At 36.0% G+C, this 21376-nt stretch overlaps 1 protein-coding gene across 4 annotated transcripts in view; it reads right to left on the bottom strand.

Annotated features, from left to right (window-relative positions):
• LOC131690488 (plexin-A2) overlaps positions 1-21376 on the bottom strand; it is an 81694-nt gene that overhangs the window by 42907 nt on the left and 17411 nt on the right. For all 4 annotated transcript variants that reach the window (XM_058976304.1, XM_058976293.1, XM_058976312.1 and 1 more), the window contains one exon: positions 4761-4963. In XM_058976304.1, the coding sequence (XP_058832287.1) occupies positions 4761-4952 (192 nt within the window). In that variant the 5' untranslated portion in view covers positions 4953-4963. The remainder of the gene's footprint in view (positions 1-4760; positions 4964-21376) is intronic.

The raw sequence follows: 21376 nt of genomic DNA, 5'->3' as shown, positions 1-21376 counted from the left end.
TCATTTCTTTTAAGTTTTGAATTACCAAATATTGTTTCTCTATTCTCATATCACGGCTCTCTATTGTCTGTGTCAGTTTTCAATTATCAATTCGCAATTCTCATTTTTAGCTCTCTAGTTCTACATTCTCAGTTTTCAGTGATCTATTCTCAGTTCTTCGTTTTCAGTATTTATCACTCATTTCACAGTCATGAATTCTCAGCTTCCAATTCTCATTCCACAGTTTTTCATTTCCAATTTGCAGGTCTCAATTCCCGATTCACAGTTCTTATCATTCAGTTTTCAGTATTTAGTACTCATTCCTTCATTCTTCATACGCAGTCCTCAATTCTCAGTTTCCAATACTGATTTTACAGCTCCCCACTTCCAATTTCAAGGTCTCAATTCACTGTTCTTATTTCTTGATTTTAATATCCTAGTTCTCATTAATCAGCTCTCAGTTTTTAGTTCCCGATTTTCTGTTCTTATAAATCAGTTTTCAAGATTCAGTACTCATTTTTCAGATTTCAAGTCACAGTCCACAATTCTCAGTGAGCAATTCGCATTTTAGAGCTCCGCAATCCCAATTCGCTTGTCTCAATTCTTAGCTCTTATCTGTGGATTCGCAAATTCCAGTTGTCATTAATCAGTTCTCAATTTTTAGTTCCCGTTTCAAGGGTCTTATAACTCAGTTTTCAGTATTTAGTACTCATTCCCCAGTTCTTAATTCACAGTTTTCAATTCTCATTTCACAGCTTACCACTCCCAAATCCGCAGGTTTCAATTCTCAGCTCTCAGCTCTTGGTTCTCAGAGCCCAGTTCGCATTAATCAGATTTCAATGTTTAGTTCCATATTATCAGTTTTTATAACTCAGTTTTCAGTTTATAGAGCTCATTTCTTAATTCACAGCTCGTTATTCTCAATACTCGTGTCTCGATTCCCAATACTCAGATAACTACACTTAGTTATGCTTTCTCATTTTTTAATCTTGGGTAATAATTTCTTGATTCTTAATTCTCAATTTTAAGTTCTGAATTCCTAATTCTTGCTTCTCTATTCGCAGTTCTACATTCTCAGTTCTCGATTCTCCTTTCTCAGTTTTTATTGTCTTCTATTGATGCTTAGATCCCTATTCCTATTTTTCAATTCATTCTTATGTTTTAGTATCACACTCTCAGTTCTTAGAACTCAATTTTCAGTATTCAGTTATCAATACTCATTTCTCTATTCTCAATCCACAGTGCTCCATTGTCAGTTCTCAATACTCATTTCTCAGTTCTAGATTCGACTGCTAAACGACGAAATTAAAGAGATAGCTGGTTGGATGTATTGTTGCAGGAAGAGTCTGACGAGGAAAATTAGGCACACAGGAGCTGAATGATTGCAGCGGCTACACTTCAGTGCTGAACAATGCGAATAGTGAAGAAGGAGCTGTGAAAGGCGACTTGGACGCTACTGAGAATGAGTTTTCAAAGACTTATTCTCAGTTGCGTCCAAGTCGCCTTTCACAGCTCTCTTTTTTCAGTTCCCAATTTCTGATTTCACAGTTCTCAAATCTCAGTTTTCAGTTCTCAATTCTCAAAATTCAGTTCTCATTTTTAGTTCGCAACTCGAAGTTCTCAGTTCTCTAGATTGCCGATTCCTAACTCTGATATCTCAATTTTAGTTCTCAGTTCTCAATTTTTAAAATTAAATTCTCGGTTTTTAATATTTAGTACCCATTGCTCAGATCCTAACTCACATTTCTCAATTATCATTATCTATTAGTTATCTATTCTTAGTTCTCAATTTCCAGTTCTCTATTCTCAGTTTTCTGTTCAAAATTCGTAGTTCCCAATTCTTATTTCACAGTTTCCTGTTCTCATTTATGAGTTTTCGATTACCAGTATTAGTGTCTCAGTTCCTAATTGTAAGGTATCAATTCTCTGTTCGTAATTCTCGCTTATCCATTCTCAGTTATCAATTTTTCGTTATGAGTTCCCTGTTCCTAGTACTTAATTCTCAATTTCTAGTTCTCAGTTCTCAACACTTATTTCTCAATTTTCCTTTTTTTGTTATTATTTCTAAGTCATTGAAACTCAATTCATATTTTACAGATATCAATTCTCCATATGCACAACTTATAACTCAGTTTTCAATTTTCAGTTTTTCTTGTCAGTTCTCTTCTTCTTAGTTCTAAATTGTCTGTTCTAATTACTCAGTTCTCAATTGTAAGTTCCTGAATTCACCAATCATGGATGACAATATCTTGATTTTCAACTTTAAGTTCTGAATTCCCAATTATTGCTTCTCTATTTGCAGTTCTACATTCTCAGTTCTCAGTTTTCAATTCTCATATCTCAGCTTTCTATCATCAGTTCTGAGACTATTCTTATCTATTGATTCTTAGATTTCAATTCTCATTTTCGTTTCTTTCTCTTTTCAGTATAACACTCAGTTCTTACTACTCATTTTTCAGTTTTCAGCAATCAACACTCAATCCACAGTTCTTCATTTTCAGTACTCAATACCATTTCCCAGTTTCAAACATTCTGTTCCCTACTCCCCTTTCTTAGTACTTCATTTTTAAGCTCTCATTCGTTTCTTTTCAGTTCTAAATTCTCAACTCACAGCTCTCAATTCTCACTTCCTGTTTCGCAATTGTTTACTCAAAATTATAATTTTTGGTTTCCCGTTTTTCATTTCGCAATCCTCAAATAACAAATCTCATATCGTAGTTTACAATTTTTCATTCTCAATTATCGATTTTCATTCTTCAATAATTAGTAATGACAGGCAACCCACCCACATTTTGCAAATTTTACAAAAAAAAATGGGCAGAATTTTATCAAATTGGTTCGAAATTCTATCACTAGTGCTGGACGCTGTTATCAACTTTCCTACGAAACTGATTAGAAAGATAGAGTCTTCGACAAAGTTGTAGGTTAGATGTATTTTGTTACAAGAAGAGTCTGACGAGTGAAATCAGGCTAGGAGCCGAATGCTTGCAGCGGCTAAACTTCAGTGTTGAAAAATGCGGATAGTGCAGAATCATTTCTTCGAGTGTCTAGATTGATATTAAATAGGATATTGTACAAAATTATTGACGAGAATTAGGATCCCTTGATCCCTCGTGACTTAGTAGAAATTCTGTTAGTCAAATATAAAATGGTCGCGTTATAGTTGCGAACAGTTCTTTCTATAGAACACTTCGAAAGTTGCTTTCTACTAGCAGTTCTGGGGGAATAATGCGTTAAAACAATTTAATTGATGCATGTTTTATCTCTAATCTTCATTCATTACCACAACCCATGCCGTAAATCAGTGACTATAATCTTTAATCTCGACGACAGATGTCAACATTCCCGGAAAAAAACATCCTCGACTAAATCTTCTCTGCAAATAATTACAACCTCCCAAACGCTCTGTTCGCTCTCATTGATCCTAGCAACCCGCGAACGACTGACTGCACTGAAAAAAAACGGCCCGTCATTTATCCCACTTGATATTTTCACTTTTTATTTCGCTCCGAATCACATTTATCCTACTTGTGCTCTTATATGCCTATCAACAGCCTGCCTCGGTCTGCTCAGCCATTAGCCGTCATCGTCGTCGCCAGCTGCCGCACCGTGGGCCACCTTTTTTTGCGAATAGCCCGGCACACGACCGGGGGAGGTTTTACTACCAACCATTACACACCCAATATTCGACCCAATCCAAAACCCCCTTCTTTGCCATTCGCGTTCTCTGGTCACGCCACAGCCAGCCACCGAGAAAGCTCATAAAATGACAGTCGACATACGCACGCATAGCATAACAGAGCATAAACCCTCTTGTGTTTCGTACCAACGTACGGGGTAGTCCGTCTGTTTCGTCGTTCGGTTACCCCGTGTTCCGATAATTTATTTTTAAATCCCCTGAGAACCCACCCCTGAACAAGCACTAGTGCACTTGCTAGGAAGAAAACTTTATGGTCTCTTGCTATTTTTTCTGCTTCTGCACAATTCCTACTGGCAGGACGGGACACAAACACCGACTCGGGTTGTTAAGCAATAGAACCAATACAAACAAACAAAGACCGTCGGGAAAATGGAAAGACGACTGAGACGACGACGACGGCCGTGCTGTTGCTGAAGCATTTAATGACATTAACTCTCGTCTTGAAATGTATCCATCCTCTTTCTCTTTCGATATTGGTCTCTTACTCTTCCTTTCTCTCTCTCGCTCTTCATCAATTGTCGAGTCTTGACAACTTACTCGCTCTCTGGAGGGCACTTACCGATCGCGTTTGAATGGGTGGCCATTGCATTTCTCAACCTTGTTGGGTTGGGGCTTCGCGCTTGATGAAGGGGTAGTTGTTTCACGTATCAGTGGTGCCATCTGGCGAATAGTGGGGGAACCTTTTGAATATGGGTATCGTGTGCGGGTGTATGGGCTGTTGCAAATAGATCTTATCGGATGTGGATTGAGATTTATGGCGGAACACCTGTGTTTTATTTGCTCGCTCGCTTGTGCCTCGACTGTTAGGTTGTAGAATATCGAAGCCGGTTCGGGATAGTTGCACGGTCAAGGCGAGCCGGATTTAAAATTCCTTTTTTGCATCGGTTGTCGTTTTTAAGGGTCCTTAAATTAAAACTGGTTTCTATTGAGTGCTCTCTTGAGAAACCACTAATTTGGAGTTTTTTTTCTAACGGAACTGTCACAAATGACATCAAACAAAGCGGTGACCTAGATTATTGCGGGAAAAAAACGCATCCCCTACGCGGATGAATCAAATATTTAGAACAAAAAGGAAACTTACCATGCCACTGGTCCGGTCCACCGCCAGATGATTCAGGGTAGAATTAAAAACTATTTGACTAACTAGTCGACTGCTAAGGTTCTCTGTGCCATTTGCTCCCTTCAGCGGGAAGTTGCTGTTTGCCAGTGGCTGCGCGCACAGAATCTTAATGAGGATGATAAGGATGACGCTGCACCACTGGATTCGCTCCATTGCTATGAGTTCTGAAACGAGGTGAAGGTAAAAGGATAGAAGAAAATGGTTACTTTTTTCTCCGGTTAACCTACATGCATTTTTCTATGAAAGAGATACAGTTGTATGCTTTTCATTCCCCCCCTTGAGCGCCGCTAAAGAAGACAAGTTGCTGGTTGGTTGGCTGGCCTCGAGTACTTTCAGTGAATTCGATCCGTCAACCTTAGTAGGCTTCATATCTTTTCCCCACGCCCCAAACAAATCCGTTCAATTCGATCAGATATCGCACATGCATCGCACCGCTCCATTCAACCGAATCGAAGTAGACTGCGACTGACCAGGCCAAACACACACACACACACAAACAACATTCATTCGATGGAAACCTTTTGTGTGTACACACAGTCGCGCAGTTATCGCACATCGTCCAGTGAAAACACTCAATTATGAGTAATAAGTTCCGAACAAAAGAAAGGCGACCTCTCGGTCCGCTCTGATGTTGCTGTTGCTGCTGCTGCTCCGGCTGATTCGATGTATCGCAGGGTGCTGCTCAAAGCGGATAAACACACAGAGACTGAATGGAATCGGTCACGCGGTGGATTTGGCTTGGCTGGCTACGAGCGACGGGCTTGGGGGTAAGTGACCCGAGCTGTTGCCAGCATTCGGCAATACAATGCATTGTTATATACAGTGCAGTGCCGTGCCGTGCCCGCGTTCATGTTGGAGATAGATCTCTTACCTACATGCCGGGCTCGCCCAGACTCCGGGCTGCAGCGAGATGTTGGCGATGGCAGCGGGGAAAGGCCTTCCGAAAAGTACCTACACAAACTGTCCCACACTACTGTGTCTCTCTGTTGGTTGGTTGGAAAAACACCTGGGGTCCGTGAGGGAATGGCTTTTTGCGAGTGTTCGTTCTGTGTTTTTTTGGTGGGCAGTTTTGGGTTGGGTTGTTTCAGTTTAGTTTTAACATTTTAATATAAGTAAGGTGATTCAATATTTGAAAGAATTTTGTAATGGTCAGAAGACTGAGCTTCTATCACTATCAAATCAAACCAATAAATAAAAGGCTTGTTAGTATGTTGTCATTACTGTAATTAACTATTCTACTAATTTATAATCAAAACATGGTATATTGTATTCATCCAACGTTTCGATCCGTTGGGAACCTTTGCCAAGAGCTCGATAACTGCAATTTCAAATATTTTAATTAATTATTTATTTATCCACTGTTAATAATGAACACGTGGCCCCAGAGGCCTAGCATTGCGCTAAAGAAATAGTTAAATTTGCAACATGGCATATTTAGGCCGTCAGACACTCATGAAAAATTCACAGCAATCTTCTTTCATAAACAGAATCACACAATGGTCTCCATTAGTGTACGCCCCAACATATGCGTGTCTATAAAATAAAGTAACCAAAAAATGTTTAACCATTTCTAAATGACAAGCCCTTTATGATACGGTGCCGAGCCATGTTGGAACTTTTATGGTCTGAACCAAAATGCTTGTAGACCCATATCTCTCTCTCTCTCTCTCTCTCTCTCTCTCTCTCTCTCTCTCTCTTTCTCTCTCTAAAGCAGCACCTAAAACCTTTTCTCGATTAAAAAAATCTCTATCAGCGGAAACTGTGCTGAATATTGCTTCCTGGTGGCCACAGTATCGTAGGTGAGTTAGACAGTCCCAATTATTTTTAGGATTTACGAAGTGTTTATTTTAGGAGAACTGTAAAAATTAGAAAAAAGAAAAGGTGAAACAGAAACATGGCTTCAGAAAAAAGAGGAGGAAATGGAAAAGGTTAAGGCAAAGGGGAAAAAGAATAAACAAAAAAATATTTAGAGAAGAAAGGAAAAGATCAAAGAGGAAATAGGGAGAGCAGAAAAAAATGTAAGTAAAAGTTGAAGGAACTTCTTAAATAGAGTAACAAAAGAGGGAAAACACGGCAAAATGTTGAAGGAATCATCTAAAATAACAGAGAGAAAATGTTGAAAGAAGATTAAATAAAAATAGAAAACATAAAAAGAATTATCAGCAATCCTTCTGAGGGTTCATTGTTTAAGAAGAATGGCACATAGAAGAATAAAAGAAAAGGTAAAACGGTAAGAGGATTAAGAAAAAAAAAAAGAAAAACAGAGGAACTGCAATAGGGATATATCACGAAAAAATAGAAAATAAGGAACATGTAAATAGATAAACAAGAGAAGGAAAAAAGGGTAAAAAGTAAGAGGAACGCAACAAAACAAAACAGGGAAAATAATGAAAAAATAAAAAATGGAAACCACAAAAAGGTAAAGGAGAGAATTTAAAAAAACGACGAGACGGAAAGACACAAACAAAAGAAATAAAAAACAAAATCGTAGATAAAGAATGGAAAAATATTGAGAAAAGGCAAAAGAAAAAAAAGTAGTAAAGAGGAAATGAAACCAAAGAACAAGAGAAATAAAATGAAGAGAAGAAAAGCAGAACAAAAGAAGCAATGGAAGTAGAAACAAAGAAAAGTAGAAATGGAGAAATGAAACACAAACAGATGAAAGGAAATTCAACATGATAAATTAGGAAAATTAAGCAAAAAAAAAAAATAAAAAGGAACAAAAGAAAATAAGAGTCAAGGAGAAAAAAAAAGAACGGTAAGAGAAATGTACCGAGCAAATGAAAACCCCATAATTCGTTCATGGTCATGGTTTTTCTAAATTCACCTCCACTTTATAGTGTTTTATTGGTGTTTGAAATGAGTTCAACCCATTAAAAACACCATCTCCATTGTCCGGTAGATCTCATATAAAAACCATATTCTTATGATATCTTGAGACCATTTTTTGGTGCATCGATGGTTGTTAAATATGGCGTTTTCTACCAAAGAGAAATATAGCATAGTGCCTCTTGCATTGACTTGCTAAGCCAAACCAAATGTTTCGATTTCATTAGTTCTCATCAGCTTAAAAAGAGTCTTGCGGAGCATCACTCTTGATTAGGGGTTCGCTCAGAAAGACATTGTGTCTGCGTGTTTTTGGAGCCAGAGCTTAGTCCTGTCACTAAGTTATTCTCGGATTCTGATGAGACGAAGTCGAAACACAAATTCCATAACTAATTTAAATTTATGGCCATTTTATGGGCTTGCACGGTGTTTGAAGCTATGAGAATTTTCTCGACATAATAAAGAAAAAATTAGACATGAGCTAACAACAGAAAAATTGAAATAAAATCAATGGAAAATTAAAAAAAAAAAAAGACAATGAAGAAACGAAAGGAAACAATGAAAAGTAGTATGGGTAGAAAGAACAAAGAAGACAGAGATGGAATGAAAGAAAAGTCGAGAAAGAAAAAAATGAAGTAAAGGAGAGGAAGTGAACTTAAACGGAAGGCATCTGTCTTAAGAGGGTTAATAGGAAACCTGTTTCAATCTACCTAAAAGATTAGCTAACATACAATGCAAAAAAGAAATAAAAAAGTAATAGGTGAAACGAAAAACATTAAAAGCAGTAAGAAACTGTCAGCCAGAAAAAAAATTGCGAAAAAAATAATAAAAAGGAAATAGAAAACGGAAAAATATTCATAGGTAAAAGAAAAAGGGACAAGACACATAAAAGAATTTTAAAGGAAATTAAAGAAAGATAATCGGAGAAAAAACAAGAGCAAAGTAAGGGGAATGGCCAAAAACGAAAAAAAGAGCAGCTAAAATAGAAAAGCACAATACAACAGTAATAGAAAAGCGGACAAGAGAATAAAAGAGATAAAAGAAAAAAATACAATAGAAAAAATATATAGAAAATTAAAAGAAGCAGACAAACTGAAGAATAGAAAAAGAAAAAAAGGTTTGCAGAGAAAAAAAAATTGAAGGGAAAAATAATAACAGAACAAAAAAGGGAAAAAAGAGATAAGGAACGAAAAATGGTGAAAGGGAGTACAGAGAAATGATAAAAAAAAATCAATCAAAAATATTAAATGAAAATGAAAATATAACAATAAAAAGAAGAAAAGGAAAGATGAGTAGGAGAAGAAGCAAAAAGGAAAAGAATGGGATGTAACCTGGGATATAAAAGGAAATAGGCAAGAAATGTAAAACAATCGACGTAAAAAGGAATAGAAAAAAAGATGAATGAAAAACAAAACAAAAAGGGTAAAAAATATAAATAGATAAAAGTAAATGAAAAAGTGAAAAAAGTAAAAGCAGACCAGAGAGATGAAAATGAAAAAAAAAAACAAACTAAAAACGAATAACAAAAAACAAGATAAATTGGAAAAAGATAGAACTGAAAGCAAGACTGACCAAGACGGAAAACGATATAAAGATATAAGCAAAAGTGAAAAGAAGAAGAAAAACAAAATAAAACGACAAAATTAGCAGGAAAAACCTGTTTTAATCTACCTAGTGGTGCAATTGTGCATTTCTCATTTGTTCAAACTACGATCCCATGGCTGGTTATGTTCAATACAACGGTGGAAATGAATATTACATGGTCAGTACGATTTGCACATACATACAATGGACCGACAGCCACGATCTTGAGATGCGACACTGAAACATCGCTTAAAACCAGCGGCGGATCCGGGGGGTCCGGACCCTGCCGAAAATTTTCAACTTGTTAAGAAATTTTAAACTAGTTTCAATTTTAAAGTAGCAACCCCTCACTGGATACTCCTACCTACGCCTAAAAAGTCAAAGTTGCCTCCGTGGCCGGGATTACGTTGACGATTTTTAGAGTGATTGCATTACCCTTCTCTATGAGAAAGGCAGAAAGCAAAAAAGCATGCACAACTGGAAACAGAACAAATAGAAGAATGAAAAGAAAAACAGTAAAAGGATGGAGTCAAGCGATAAAAAGAAATTAAAAAAAGTGAAAAGTGAAACGAAAGAAAAAATAAATGTGAATGTATAAAAAGAAAATTAAGATGTAAAAATAGGAAATCATCAAGTAAAAGGAGAACAAAGAAAATTAAATGGAAGATGGCGAAAGTCAAAAAAAAGGAAAATGTAAAAGAAAAAATGGAACGCGAAAATAAAAAAAAGAGTGAACGAAAAAGTATGAAAGAAAAATAGTAATAGGAACAAAAGGTGAACGGTAAAAGAAAAAAAAATTAAACAAAATGGAGAGAAGAGAAAAAAGTTGAGGAAAGGCGAAAGAAGAAGAGGGTGAAAAAAAAGAAAGTGATGTGAAAAAATGGAACAAAACAAGGGAGAGTAGAGGGAAGAGACAAACGGGAATGAAGGAAAAACAATCGGAAAAAATAAGAAAATAAAAAAGTAAAAATGGGGGGAGAAAAGAACGTAAGAACAAAATTTGCAAATAGAAAAATTAAAAACGAATTAATAAAAGAGGAAAAAGAAATAAGGAAAAAGGGGGAATATGTTTTACAGAAGAAAAAAGGCAAAGAAAGAGGTGTAAAAATGATGCAGAACAGTAAGAAAAATGAAAAAAAAACAAAAATTGGTAGTCAAAAAGAAAATTGTAAACAACAAAAAGAAGAAAAGCTAAAATAGGGAAAAGGAAAATTGAAAAGGAGCTGTATAAAGAAGAAAAAACCCAAAACAAACAAAAATCAGGATAAAATAAAATGAAACAATGTGAACAAGTAAAGCGGAAGGAGAAAAAAAATTGATGGAATAAAAAGTGAAGCGAAACGGGACTAAATTTAATTAAAAAAAATGTCAATGTAGACAGGAAAAGAAATAACGGAATAGCACAGTGAAACAGGAAAAGAAGAAAAAAAATATAGTACGCTTATGTTGAGGTAAGGAAACAGTTGAAGGTAAATAATATGCAGAATGGTTGTGGACAGAAATCAATTAAAAATATTGAAAAGAGCTAACAGTATGAAGTAAAACTGCCCATAAAGGTACAAAAATAAGAGAAGTGTATAACGGAAAGAAAAGAAAAAATAACGACAAAAAATCATTGAAAAAAAAAAGAAATCGGATAAGGAAAAGAAACAAAAGAAGTATGGATAGTGGAAGAAAAATTTAAACATAAATGAGAAAAGGAGTAGTAATAAATAGGAAGAAGCACAAAAGAATATCTGAAAAAGATGAAAGGAGGAAAAACTGAAAAGGAAAATCAAATAAATGAATCAAGAATCAAGAAAAATTCAAGAAAATGAAAAGGGGATTTTAAACAAAAATAACAATATAAAATGGAGAAAGGATGAAAAAAGGCAAAAGAAAGAAGTCATTAAAAATAGGAAAAGGCAAATGAAAGAAAAAACAGAACAATGGGAAGGTACAAAACAGGATAAAATTACACTACAAACTGCAAAAAGAAAATGAGAAAATAAAAAGGAAAATGTAGTAAGAAAAGAAAAAGGAAAGTTCATGGGAGGAAAAAAAATAGAATTCAATGAAAACGTACATTGGGAAAAACGGCTATAAAAAGTAATTAGAAAGAGATGAAGAAAGGAAGAAAATAGTTAAGGGAAAAGAGAAAAATGACTGAGAAGACAACAATAAAAAAGAATAGAGAAAAAATTAGGTGAAATGGAAAAAGTGGAAAAGAAAAAACCTAACCAAATAAAAAATCGAGAAATATTGAAAATGCAAATAAAAAGAAGAAAAGAAACAATGACACATGAATAAGAAAAAATTTACAGAAAATTAATAGAAAGCTAGGAAAAGGAAAAGTTAAAACGAAAGGAAGCAAGAATAAAGGCTAGAGTTTAACGATAAAATCGGTGATAGGAATTGAAAAGAGAAAATGAAAACAATAGAAAGAAGGAAGTAGAGCAATCAAAAATGAAAGTAAATGTAACTGGAAAAAAGGAAATGATGAAACGATAACTGAAATAGAAAACTACGATGAAAAAGGGAAATAGTAAAACGATGGAAATTAGAAAATAGGGTAAAGATCCATAAAATGGCGAAATATAATAGAGTAGCGAAACGAAAAACGACATGAGAGAAGGAAAATATGCAAAAGTAAAAAAATAGGCAAGAAACGGGAAAAATTGACATAAATATAAGTGAAGAAAAGAAGAAGCTAAAAGGAAAAAAAGTAAAAGAAGAAAAAAAGTAAAAATTTAAAGGGATGAGAAATCAAAGAAAAATTAAATGCAATAATATAAAAAAAAAAAATATGGCACCAAGCAAAACAAAAAAAAATGGGACAAGAAATAAGAAAATGAAGAATAAAAAATAGTAAATGGGTAATAAACAGAAGGAAGATGGAGAAAGAAAGAAATTAAATGAATAAGGCAAAATGTATTATGACAAATTTTGTATAAATAATGGAAAAAAGTGAAGAGGGAAAGAGAAAAGGTGAAAAGGGGAAATGAAAGAGGAAACTTGAAAAACTGAAATGAAATAATGATGAGAAAAGGGAAGTTTAAGGGAAATGATAAAAAGGGAAAAGCGAGAATCATAAACGCAACAAGTAAAATGGAAATCACAAGAAAAGCAGACAAAATTACGTAAAGAAAATGGTATAATAATGGTAAATGACATAAACGAAAAGATAAAAAAGAAACAATGAAAAGCTACAGCAATGGAAGATAGGGAAGAGAGAACAGGAAAGAAGTATATAGAAAGAAAATAAAACAAAATTAGAATAATAAAAAAAAAGTTGAACAGGAGATTGAAAAGATAAACAGTAAGGGAAACGAAGAGGCAGAAAGTTAAAGGTAAAAAGAAAAATGAAGAAGGAAAACTGAAAATAGAAGTAGAAAAAATATTAAATAAAAGGGGCAGGGTAAAAGAGCAAAGAGAATACGCAGAAGGAAAGGTAAAGAAGTTGATAGGTTATAATATAGAAAAGATAAAAAATGGAATGAGGAAAAAGAAATAAAATGTAAAAGGAATAATGAAGAAAAGAAAAGGAAAAAGTAAAGAAAAGAAAGGAGCACCGAAGTATAAATCCAAAAAAAAGTCAAATTAACGAAATGGACACAAGTAAAAAGAAAAGGAAAATACCAAAGAACAAAAAGAGAATAAGCAAGAGAATAGAGAAGAAAAATAAGAAAGATGAATGCAAAACGGAAAAAAGGGGAGAGGAAATGGAAAAGAAGTACAAAGTAAAGTATTTCTTTATATTGTGTTGCGTTCGTGGTCTACTTTATGTTATATACCTGTTTTGCCTATTTTGATTTTTATTATTTTAATGTACTTATACTTGTTTGTTTTGTATTTATCTGTGCATGGCCTTTTTTATTTTATATTCTTTTTATTTCTTTTTTGTCGTTGCCTTATTCAGATCTGAATATTTGCCTTGTTTTCTGCTTGTTTTTTGCCTTTTATAGATATTCTATTCTTTTTACCTATTTGTCCTTTTTATGTTTACATTTCCCTTTTTTTCCTTTTCTAACTTGTTTCGCCTAGGAGGCAACAAAACCCTTCTCTCTAACTTTTTTTGCATAGCTTGCAGTTTTTTTTGGCAATATCTGTTCTCCATGCTATTAGTTACCTATTCTGGATTTTTCGTTTATAAATATTTGCCAAATTTGATTTTTGTCGTTTTCGAAATTTCGTCCGAGCAGCTTTATTTAGAAATTTACATTTTTTTATTATGTTTTTCGTCTTAGTTTTTGTCTGTTACACCATATTTGTATTTCTGGAGTATTGTCTATATTTTCCCTTCTTTTTTGCAACTCGCACCCCGTCTAAACAATTACAAATTTTCCGTAACTGAAATTTGACTAGGAATTACTTAGAATGTGATTTTTATCATATCTGTCATGATCATCGATGATCGACACTAAGAAGTTTAATTCCGAATCGCAAAAAAATAACAATGCGTATAACCCCCGCACGTGTATTCGTTAGAAGCAAGATAGTGGAAATCTTCAAAATAGCACTTCCGATGAACAGAAAACACTCAGCACTCCATCCGTCCGCAAATATTTAGATTCGAAATTGCAGCACTCAATGGCACTGCACTGGTTTGGTGACGGAGCTATCCCAAATGAATAAATCATGCTTCCAGACTAGATTGTTGCTGATGATTGTGACAACGTTGACACCCGGCTGCCTAGCCTACTTCTTCTAGCAACCACCGAATCAACCGACCTGATTAATCCCCCCTAAAAGCTCTCGCGAACAAACCAAAATTCCAAGCGAATCTCGAACCGCGCGTGTCGTCGTATCTTCAAGTGGCCAACAATCGGTTCTTGTTACCGATGCCTATACTCTATGTAACCTCAAACGACCGAACTGATTTCTCAACAGTTCAATTAAGATTCCCATCCCGTCAGTTCCGTACCAGCGCCCGTCGCACCACCATCTCCGTCTCCGTCCAATGGTTGGTACGTAAGCTCGTAATCATTATTAGCTGAGAAATTGCTCTTTCCTGTTCGATTCCGGCAACGGCGATGATGGTGGCAGCGAAGGAAGAGTCTTTCGCCTGTGCTTCTTGCATCGCATGATTCGGTGAGGCTTTTTGTCCGGAGTCCGGGGCAAGATGATACGGCAGTGCAGCCAGGGGTGGCTGTGCGCGGTCTGTGAACACATTTTGGTATATCGGTCTTTTGTTACCCTCTATTGTACTTCCTCTATCGCTCGGTCTGTCGGTAGGTTTATGTATGTGTGTGTGTGCGCTTGACTCTTTGCTTGCTAATAATATATGCATGCATTCATTCAATCATTTCACTTGACGGTAGTTTGGTTTTTTTGTTACTGCTTTCCTCGGCTTTATTGCATTTTTTCTTCATTGTCGACCTTCCCGAGCCCGGCAGCATGCATCATGAATGGCACACAGCAAGCGGTGCGATTGTGATAAATCATGTAAATGTGTTTGTGCTCTCATGAATGTGCTCTAGCAGGGAAGGAGAAGAGGAACAAAAAAACTATAAACACGACAATGTTATCTGATACAGTTAGTTTACATATTGAAAGTGAATAAATTTTTCGCCTTCTCGTGTCTGCCAACAGCGAGTATCGAAGGTTTTAAGGGCGAGTACCACCGTTACCAGGCCCGGAGACTGTTGGATGGAAAGCTGTGCCAATTTTAAGGTGAGCGATATTTTCTCATCCTCAAATCAATCCAAGCAGTCGATTTTTCAACAACGGCTGACAGAAACAATTCCCAAAGAATCTCAAATGTCAATCTCCAGCAAACTTCCATCTTGAATTTTGCCTCTTGCACACGTTTCTGTGAAAAAATAAACTAAAATCGTCAAGAAGTTCGACGTAAGCACATCGCAGCTAGGGTTGCCGGTTTTTTTTATGGTAAACTACTGACACGAAAAAAAAATCTCAAAGCTTTTCCCTACTTTCTCAAGTTTTTCCCACTGCAATCAGATTGTTTGATGTTTCCCTAATTGGTTTGGTATACATCGCCACCCCCCCCCCCCCCCCCCCCCGCTTTCTTTGATCGAAACTACAACGCGCTTGACGGCCCTGAGCTTCAATCGATAGGAAATTCCTCCCCTGGGGGAGACGTTGTGATGCCGTGGAAGCGAAATTCCTTCACACCTCTTCGGTTCTTCACCACCCCCGGTTCTTACTTCCGCGCATAAATCGAAGGAGGCTATAAACTTTGCACCACGTTCGAAGCGGGCGGTGCCTGCTGCGTTGTCATCGAAAAATGTTTTCGCCTCTGTCAACACACTCACCAAGCAAGCAACCAGCAAGAAACCTACCTACCCACGTCAAATTTTAGTATTTTTTTTGTTCAACATTCGTCGGTTCATATCCGAAAGCCCTTTGTAAGCTAGGCGTTGAAAAGTTTGACCGGATTCGGAGCGGAAACTTTAGCGGAGGATTTTTAAATGTTTGGAACTTTTGCCGTTGGGGTGATTTGAAATGTGTCCGCACGAATTTGAATATGAGGTGTGGGGTTTTACCGAAAGCTTTTCGGCGGATCAGGAAGCTTGTTAGTTGGTGAAGTTGAAGGTTCTAATGGTTTAATGAATTTGCACCGAAAACTGGGTTTCACTGACAATCAGTGTCACTGGTTCTGTTCAATTGGCTCCCGCCGCTAAGCCGACGAAAAAGTCATTTGAAGCAGGAAGTATCAGTGTGAAATTAGCATTGCAAAGTAAATATCCGCGTTGAGTACTTCTTGGTTCATTTCTATCCCGTGGTTTATTTTACATATTTGCTTAAGATATCCTCTGATGTTCAATTCCATAACATATTAAAATATGAATAAACTAAAAAACGAATAAATACAGTATGAATCAGTTACTTATTTAGAACGGACCGCCTAGAGGCGATTAGGCGGATTGAAAACGGATTGCAGGTGGATTAAAAACTCGATAAAACCGAACTAGCATTAATATAGCTTAATGCTTGTTACTGACGAGACGAATTAGAAGCAAAATTGATTCCAACTTGATCTGAATTAGATTTAAATTTATGCACTAATTGGCTCAATCGATATCTTGCATAGTGCCAGTCGTTTTTATTTCTCAAGCCAAGCTAAGGCTCGCTTTTTCGTCATCAATCCAGAGCTTCTGTACTTGCACTCCCCGAGACACGACTCGGAATCAACCAGGGGCATTTTTACGCAAGTTGTGTGACTGTTTGAATTTCTCGTCTAACTAATTAGTTATTCGTGTTCAATCCCGTTGGATACTACCATAAAAAAAGTAAAGAAATTGTCGCATCACACATATCACATATTGCCACATTGGTGTTTCTTTTCAGTTTGATCTGTACCAATCGGGACATCAGTCCCAACCAGTCGTTTTAACCGAACAGAGAAGTTGTGTGTCAAATTATTATCTAGCTTTTGTTCCAGTCTCTATTAGCTACTGATGAGGAGAATCCGAAATATAGAAAATTCAATTTTACTTTGGTTAGCTATTTTAAACTTCTTGTATAAATTCCTTGATTACCCCCATTTTAGCTCCCTAGAGAAATACACCTCCAAATTGCTGATACAATGAAACCCGATTTTTTATATTGCAGTGGATAGTTCCAGTTCGAAAGGTAATCGCCATCACCACAGTCCACTCCATGCAGAAGAGTCAGCATCCAGTTTTTGATTGCCGAAAGCTTTACGGCGGAACTTCCAGTATCTACTGTCAGCATCCGTACCTCAGGATTATAACCGATCAACCAAACTGCGAAGGTGGAGCTGCTACTGGATAACCGATTGTAAGTAACGGTATTAATCTGCCAATGGAACGTGAAATTTGCTTTGGCGCAATACGAATAGGAAATAGAAATTATTGAGAAAAACTTTTATCGATGCTTTGACCCTGCCCGGAGAAGCTCGAACATTCGTGACCGAAATAGGTAGGTACAACATAATTTCCACCACATGAAAGTTAAAGATTTGCAAAATCCAAACCAGTTTTGTTAAACTACTAAGCGATTTAGCACTGATCGATAAAAAACAGTTTACCAATTACAGAGTCACGCTGCAGTTTGCCCACGGGCAATCCAAAGCCCAGAAAGCGATTCTCCCTTTGAAGCCGGTCGTACCGAACATCATTAACCCACCATATTGGCTTTCAAAATTTGTCTGCAATATTCTGCAATTCATAGTGAATACAAGATCAAAGACTCGTACACGTTCGCCGCTGAAATTCGCAGCCTAAAGATAGCCGAAAGATACAATCTGGTATCGTTCGATGTAATGTCGCCGTTTATAAACATTCCAAAGACGATCGGAGAAATCATTGCTCACTGGAATATTATTGGAAATAAGACCGACATACATCTGGATCTTTTTCTTGTAATGATGAAGTTTCTCCTCAACATAAGCAACTTTATGTTCACTTCGAAGTTCTATCCGCAATAGCTTGGTACAGCAATGGGTAGTCCAATGGCTCCCGCATTAGCAGATTTGGTCTTGAATACACTTGTAGAAAATAAATAAAAAAAACAGTCATTCACTGTTCTTTTCCTGAAAAAATTGCTAGTTGAATTCCAGAAGATCAAATACAATAACAACAGAATGATACTGCAAACCCATTGCCACTGGTAGGGTACTCAACTACTACTTGGTTCATCCCATCCAGCTGAAAGTGAACATTGCAACGAACATGATTAGCAGATCAATTCGTCCATGCCCCATCCCCCGAAACAGTTGTCCTACTTCAATAATAATGCGCCTTTTCCACCCTTTAAGCTCACAGATTTACAGCATCAATAATCAAAGCGGTATAGTCGTCGATATTTCAGAAGACATTCGCTTAACAACATTCGTCTTCCTTCCATAGATTTCTAATCTCAGGCAGCTCACTAGCAATCGTTTGAATCCTACAATTACGATAGCAACCAAAAATAGGTACACAGTTAATCCTTTTCACTAAAGACCTTATGTCTCATCTGACAAAAATCAACTTAATGCATAGCATCCCATGTAATAACTGTGAAGGATGTTACGTGGGTTTGACAAGAAACAGGCTGAAAACTAGGATATACAGTCATCAATCCAAAATCAACCAATTAAACGATTTAAACAAATTTGGTCACGCATACACCGACCCAACAGTAGTATAATTCAGTGAAAACACTACTATCGTAGAGCACTGTGTTGAGCAAGGATGCAAAATGCCTACCTTTTCTGCGGCTGTAACTTTTCTGCCTACATTCTCATTTCTCTCTCGATGCTGCTGTCATTCGCTAGTGCAGGACGCCCAGCGCTGTACGGCTGCCTGTGTGCAAAGCAGTAACATGACAAAAAACTACTGTCCCCAGTACAGCCACCAGACGCGAGCGGTACAGCTTCTCTTTCCTTATTTTACATTTTTTAATATTTTCAATCTTTTTAATATTTTTATTCAAAAATGACGACAATGAATGCGGCTCATTTACGCCACGGCCGGCATCAACGCTGTCGTGTGCGGGCCTCTCCCTTTGACTATGCAGAGAAAAATGTACAACGCGAGAGAACAAACTTTACTACGCCACACTCTCATCGAGCAGTCGGAGTACAGCAGCAAAACAAAAATGTATTCTACTGCTGTACGGGAAAATGTACTCGATTTGGCTACCGTTCTGGCAAGAGCTGTAGTGATGCGTCGCTGTAGCGGGCTGTACGGCTTGTGCAAATGTAAATATATCGAAAAAAATGTAGTTTATCGGTACCGTTGGCATCCCTGGTGTTGAGCCGTGAACATCGATTTGGTTTGGATCAGGTCAAATTTATAGACCAGACAGAAATACACACTCCTATACTAGAGTGTTTCCACATCTATAATACTTCAAACACTTAACAGATGAAACAATGTAAACGGTATAAGTGTAACCTACGCTGGAGTACTGCATAGAGTGCGTAGCAACACGGGTAAACGAGCCCGATCAAACATCCCACCTCTTCCCGCTCTTCAGTAACAGCACATAACTCAAGTCACCCAATTGCCGAATACTAAACATCTAAAGTATCTCACGCGCTCCTTCTCGCTCCTAGCTACCACAAGTCGCACTCCCCTGCCATAATATATCCCCCTTGCGGGACCAACAACCGTTGGAACAAATTCTTCAACCAATTATCTTCAAATAAGTGCAACAATATTGGAAGAAACAGAAAAATCCTATGATAGACAGTTTGTTTAAAGCGGCTAACGTGAATATTACATATAGTGCGTCGATTACGAAAATTAACACGTGCAAAGTTTTGTTGCAATAAAAAATATTACAGATTTCCGCTGAAGAAGGCCGAAATCAACGATCGAAACGTCCGGATATTATGGAAAAGTAGTTTTTGCTTTATTTTAATGACTAATATAACTCTCTGGCAGTATAACAAAGCAAATACAAAGGTAAAAAGAAAAAAAATGAGAACAGAAAAAGAAATAAGTAAAGACGGAGAAAAGAAAACCGAAGGGATAACGAAGGGAATGAAGGTAAAAGCATGAAAAAATGGTAAATGGTGAAAAATCAAAGGCAAGACTAAAAACGAAGAGAAAATAGAAAAAAATAAAAGGGGAAAAAGGTGAAATAATGAATACTAAATAATGTTGAGAAGGGGGAGAAATAAACAGATTGAAAATGAAACAAGAGTAAAACAAAAAATATGAAAAATAAACAATGTAAAAGGACTGGACAAAAAGGAAAAAAGAGGAAAGGATCGAGTGTAAGAAAAACCTATTAAAGAAACAGACCAAAAAAGCAATGGGAAACCAAATCTAAGAAAAAATAAATGAAAAAGAGCAAAAGACAAAAAATAGAACAGAAAACGAGAAGAAAAGTTGACTATGAAAAAAGGCCAACAGGGATGCAAATGTAATAAAGGAAAAACCAAAAAAAGGAAAACAAAAAGAAAACAGAAATAGAAATAAGTAAAGTAGTAAAAATGAGAAAACGAAAGGGAAAACTGTAACGTATGGAAGAGATAACAAAATACTCCAAACAGAAGAAAGAAGCTAACAGAAACAGAGTGAAAAACCGAACTGCAAAAAAGTGAACAGAGGGCGGAATAACCAAAGTCAAAAGGTAATGAATAAAGGAAAGTTAGAATGAACAGTGAAAAAATAAAATGAATTGATTAAATGAATTAAAACAGGATAAAGGAAAAAATGCGAAAGTAGGCAAATGGAAGAAGGGGAAAAAAATTAGGGAACGAAAAAAAGAAAGAAGGATGAGCAAAAGGTAAAAAAGCAGACAAGGAAGAGAAATAAAATGGAAAAATAATGAAAATGTGCAGAAAAATTCAGAATTGAAACGTAATGTAAAACGTAAGCGACAACGATGCGGAGAACACAGAAAGAAGACAAATAAGAGCAAATTAAGAAATAATAAGAAAAAGGATGAAAATAACAGCAATAAAAAGAAAGAGTGGGAAAATGGAAAAAGTACCTACAAAAACAGAATAGAAAAAGGATTGAAGAGGAAAAATGGAAGAGCTTCATGATGGAAAGAAAGAGAAATAACGAAAAAGAAAAGAAGAGAGCAATGTAAAAATACAAATGAGTATAGAAATTAAATAAAGGTTAGTAAACGAATTGTAGAACAGGAAGAACAGCGAACAAAATATCTAAAAAAGGCTTTCAAAGTTTGAGCGAGTCTTATACATATACATTGAATAAAAGCGAAATTGTGAACGGTAAAAGGCAAAAGTGGACAAAACAAGGAAAAATCCGAAGCAGAGAAGATGAAAGAAAATATTAAAGAAAATTAAAATCTGAAAGAAAAATGCATGAAGGACACCAAAAAAGTAAAAGGAAAGACGAACAAGTTAAATAGAAAAGATAAAAGAGTAGAAAATAGTGAAAAAGAATTAAAATGAGAAAGTAAAAGCTTAATGAAATATGAGGATAGTAAAGGAAATAGAAATAAAATGGACATAATAAAACGAACATATAAAAGCAAAAAATTGGAGTAGGGAATAAAAAAGTGAATTCGAAAAGAAGAAAATAAAAACCCCAAAAGGGATAAAAAATGCAAAAAGGAAAATGGCCAAAAGAGAGAAGATAAAAACAGAAATTAAAAAAAGTAAGAGAAAAGAAAACGAGAAATTAAAACAGTCTGAAAACAATAAAGGAAAAAAGAGAAATGAAAAAGCAAAATTAAAATAAAGAAAAAATAATGGTAAAGAAAAAAGGAAAACTACGAAAATAAAAAACAAAGAA

This window comes from Topomyia yanbarensis, chromosome 1, assembly GCF_030247195.1.
Source record: "Topomyia yanbarensis strain Yona2022 chromosome 1, ASM3024719v1, whole genome shotgun sequence".
NCBI classification, from domain to species: domain Eukaryota; kingdom Metazoa; phylum Arthropoda; class Insecta; order Diptera; family Culicidae; genus Topomyia; species Topomyia yanbarensis.
This window is presented reverse-complemented; position numbering and strand designations above follow the sequence as displayed.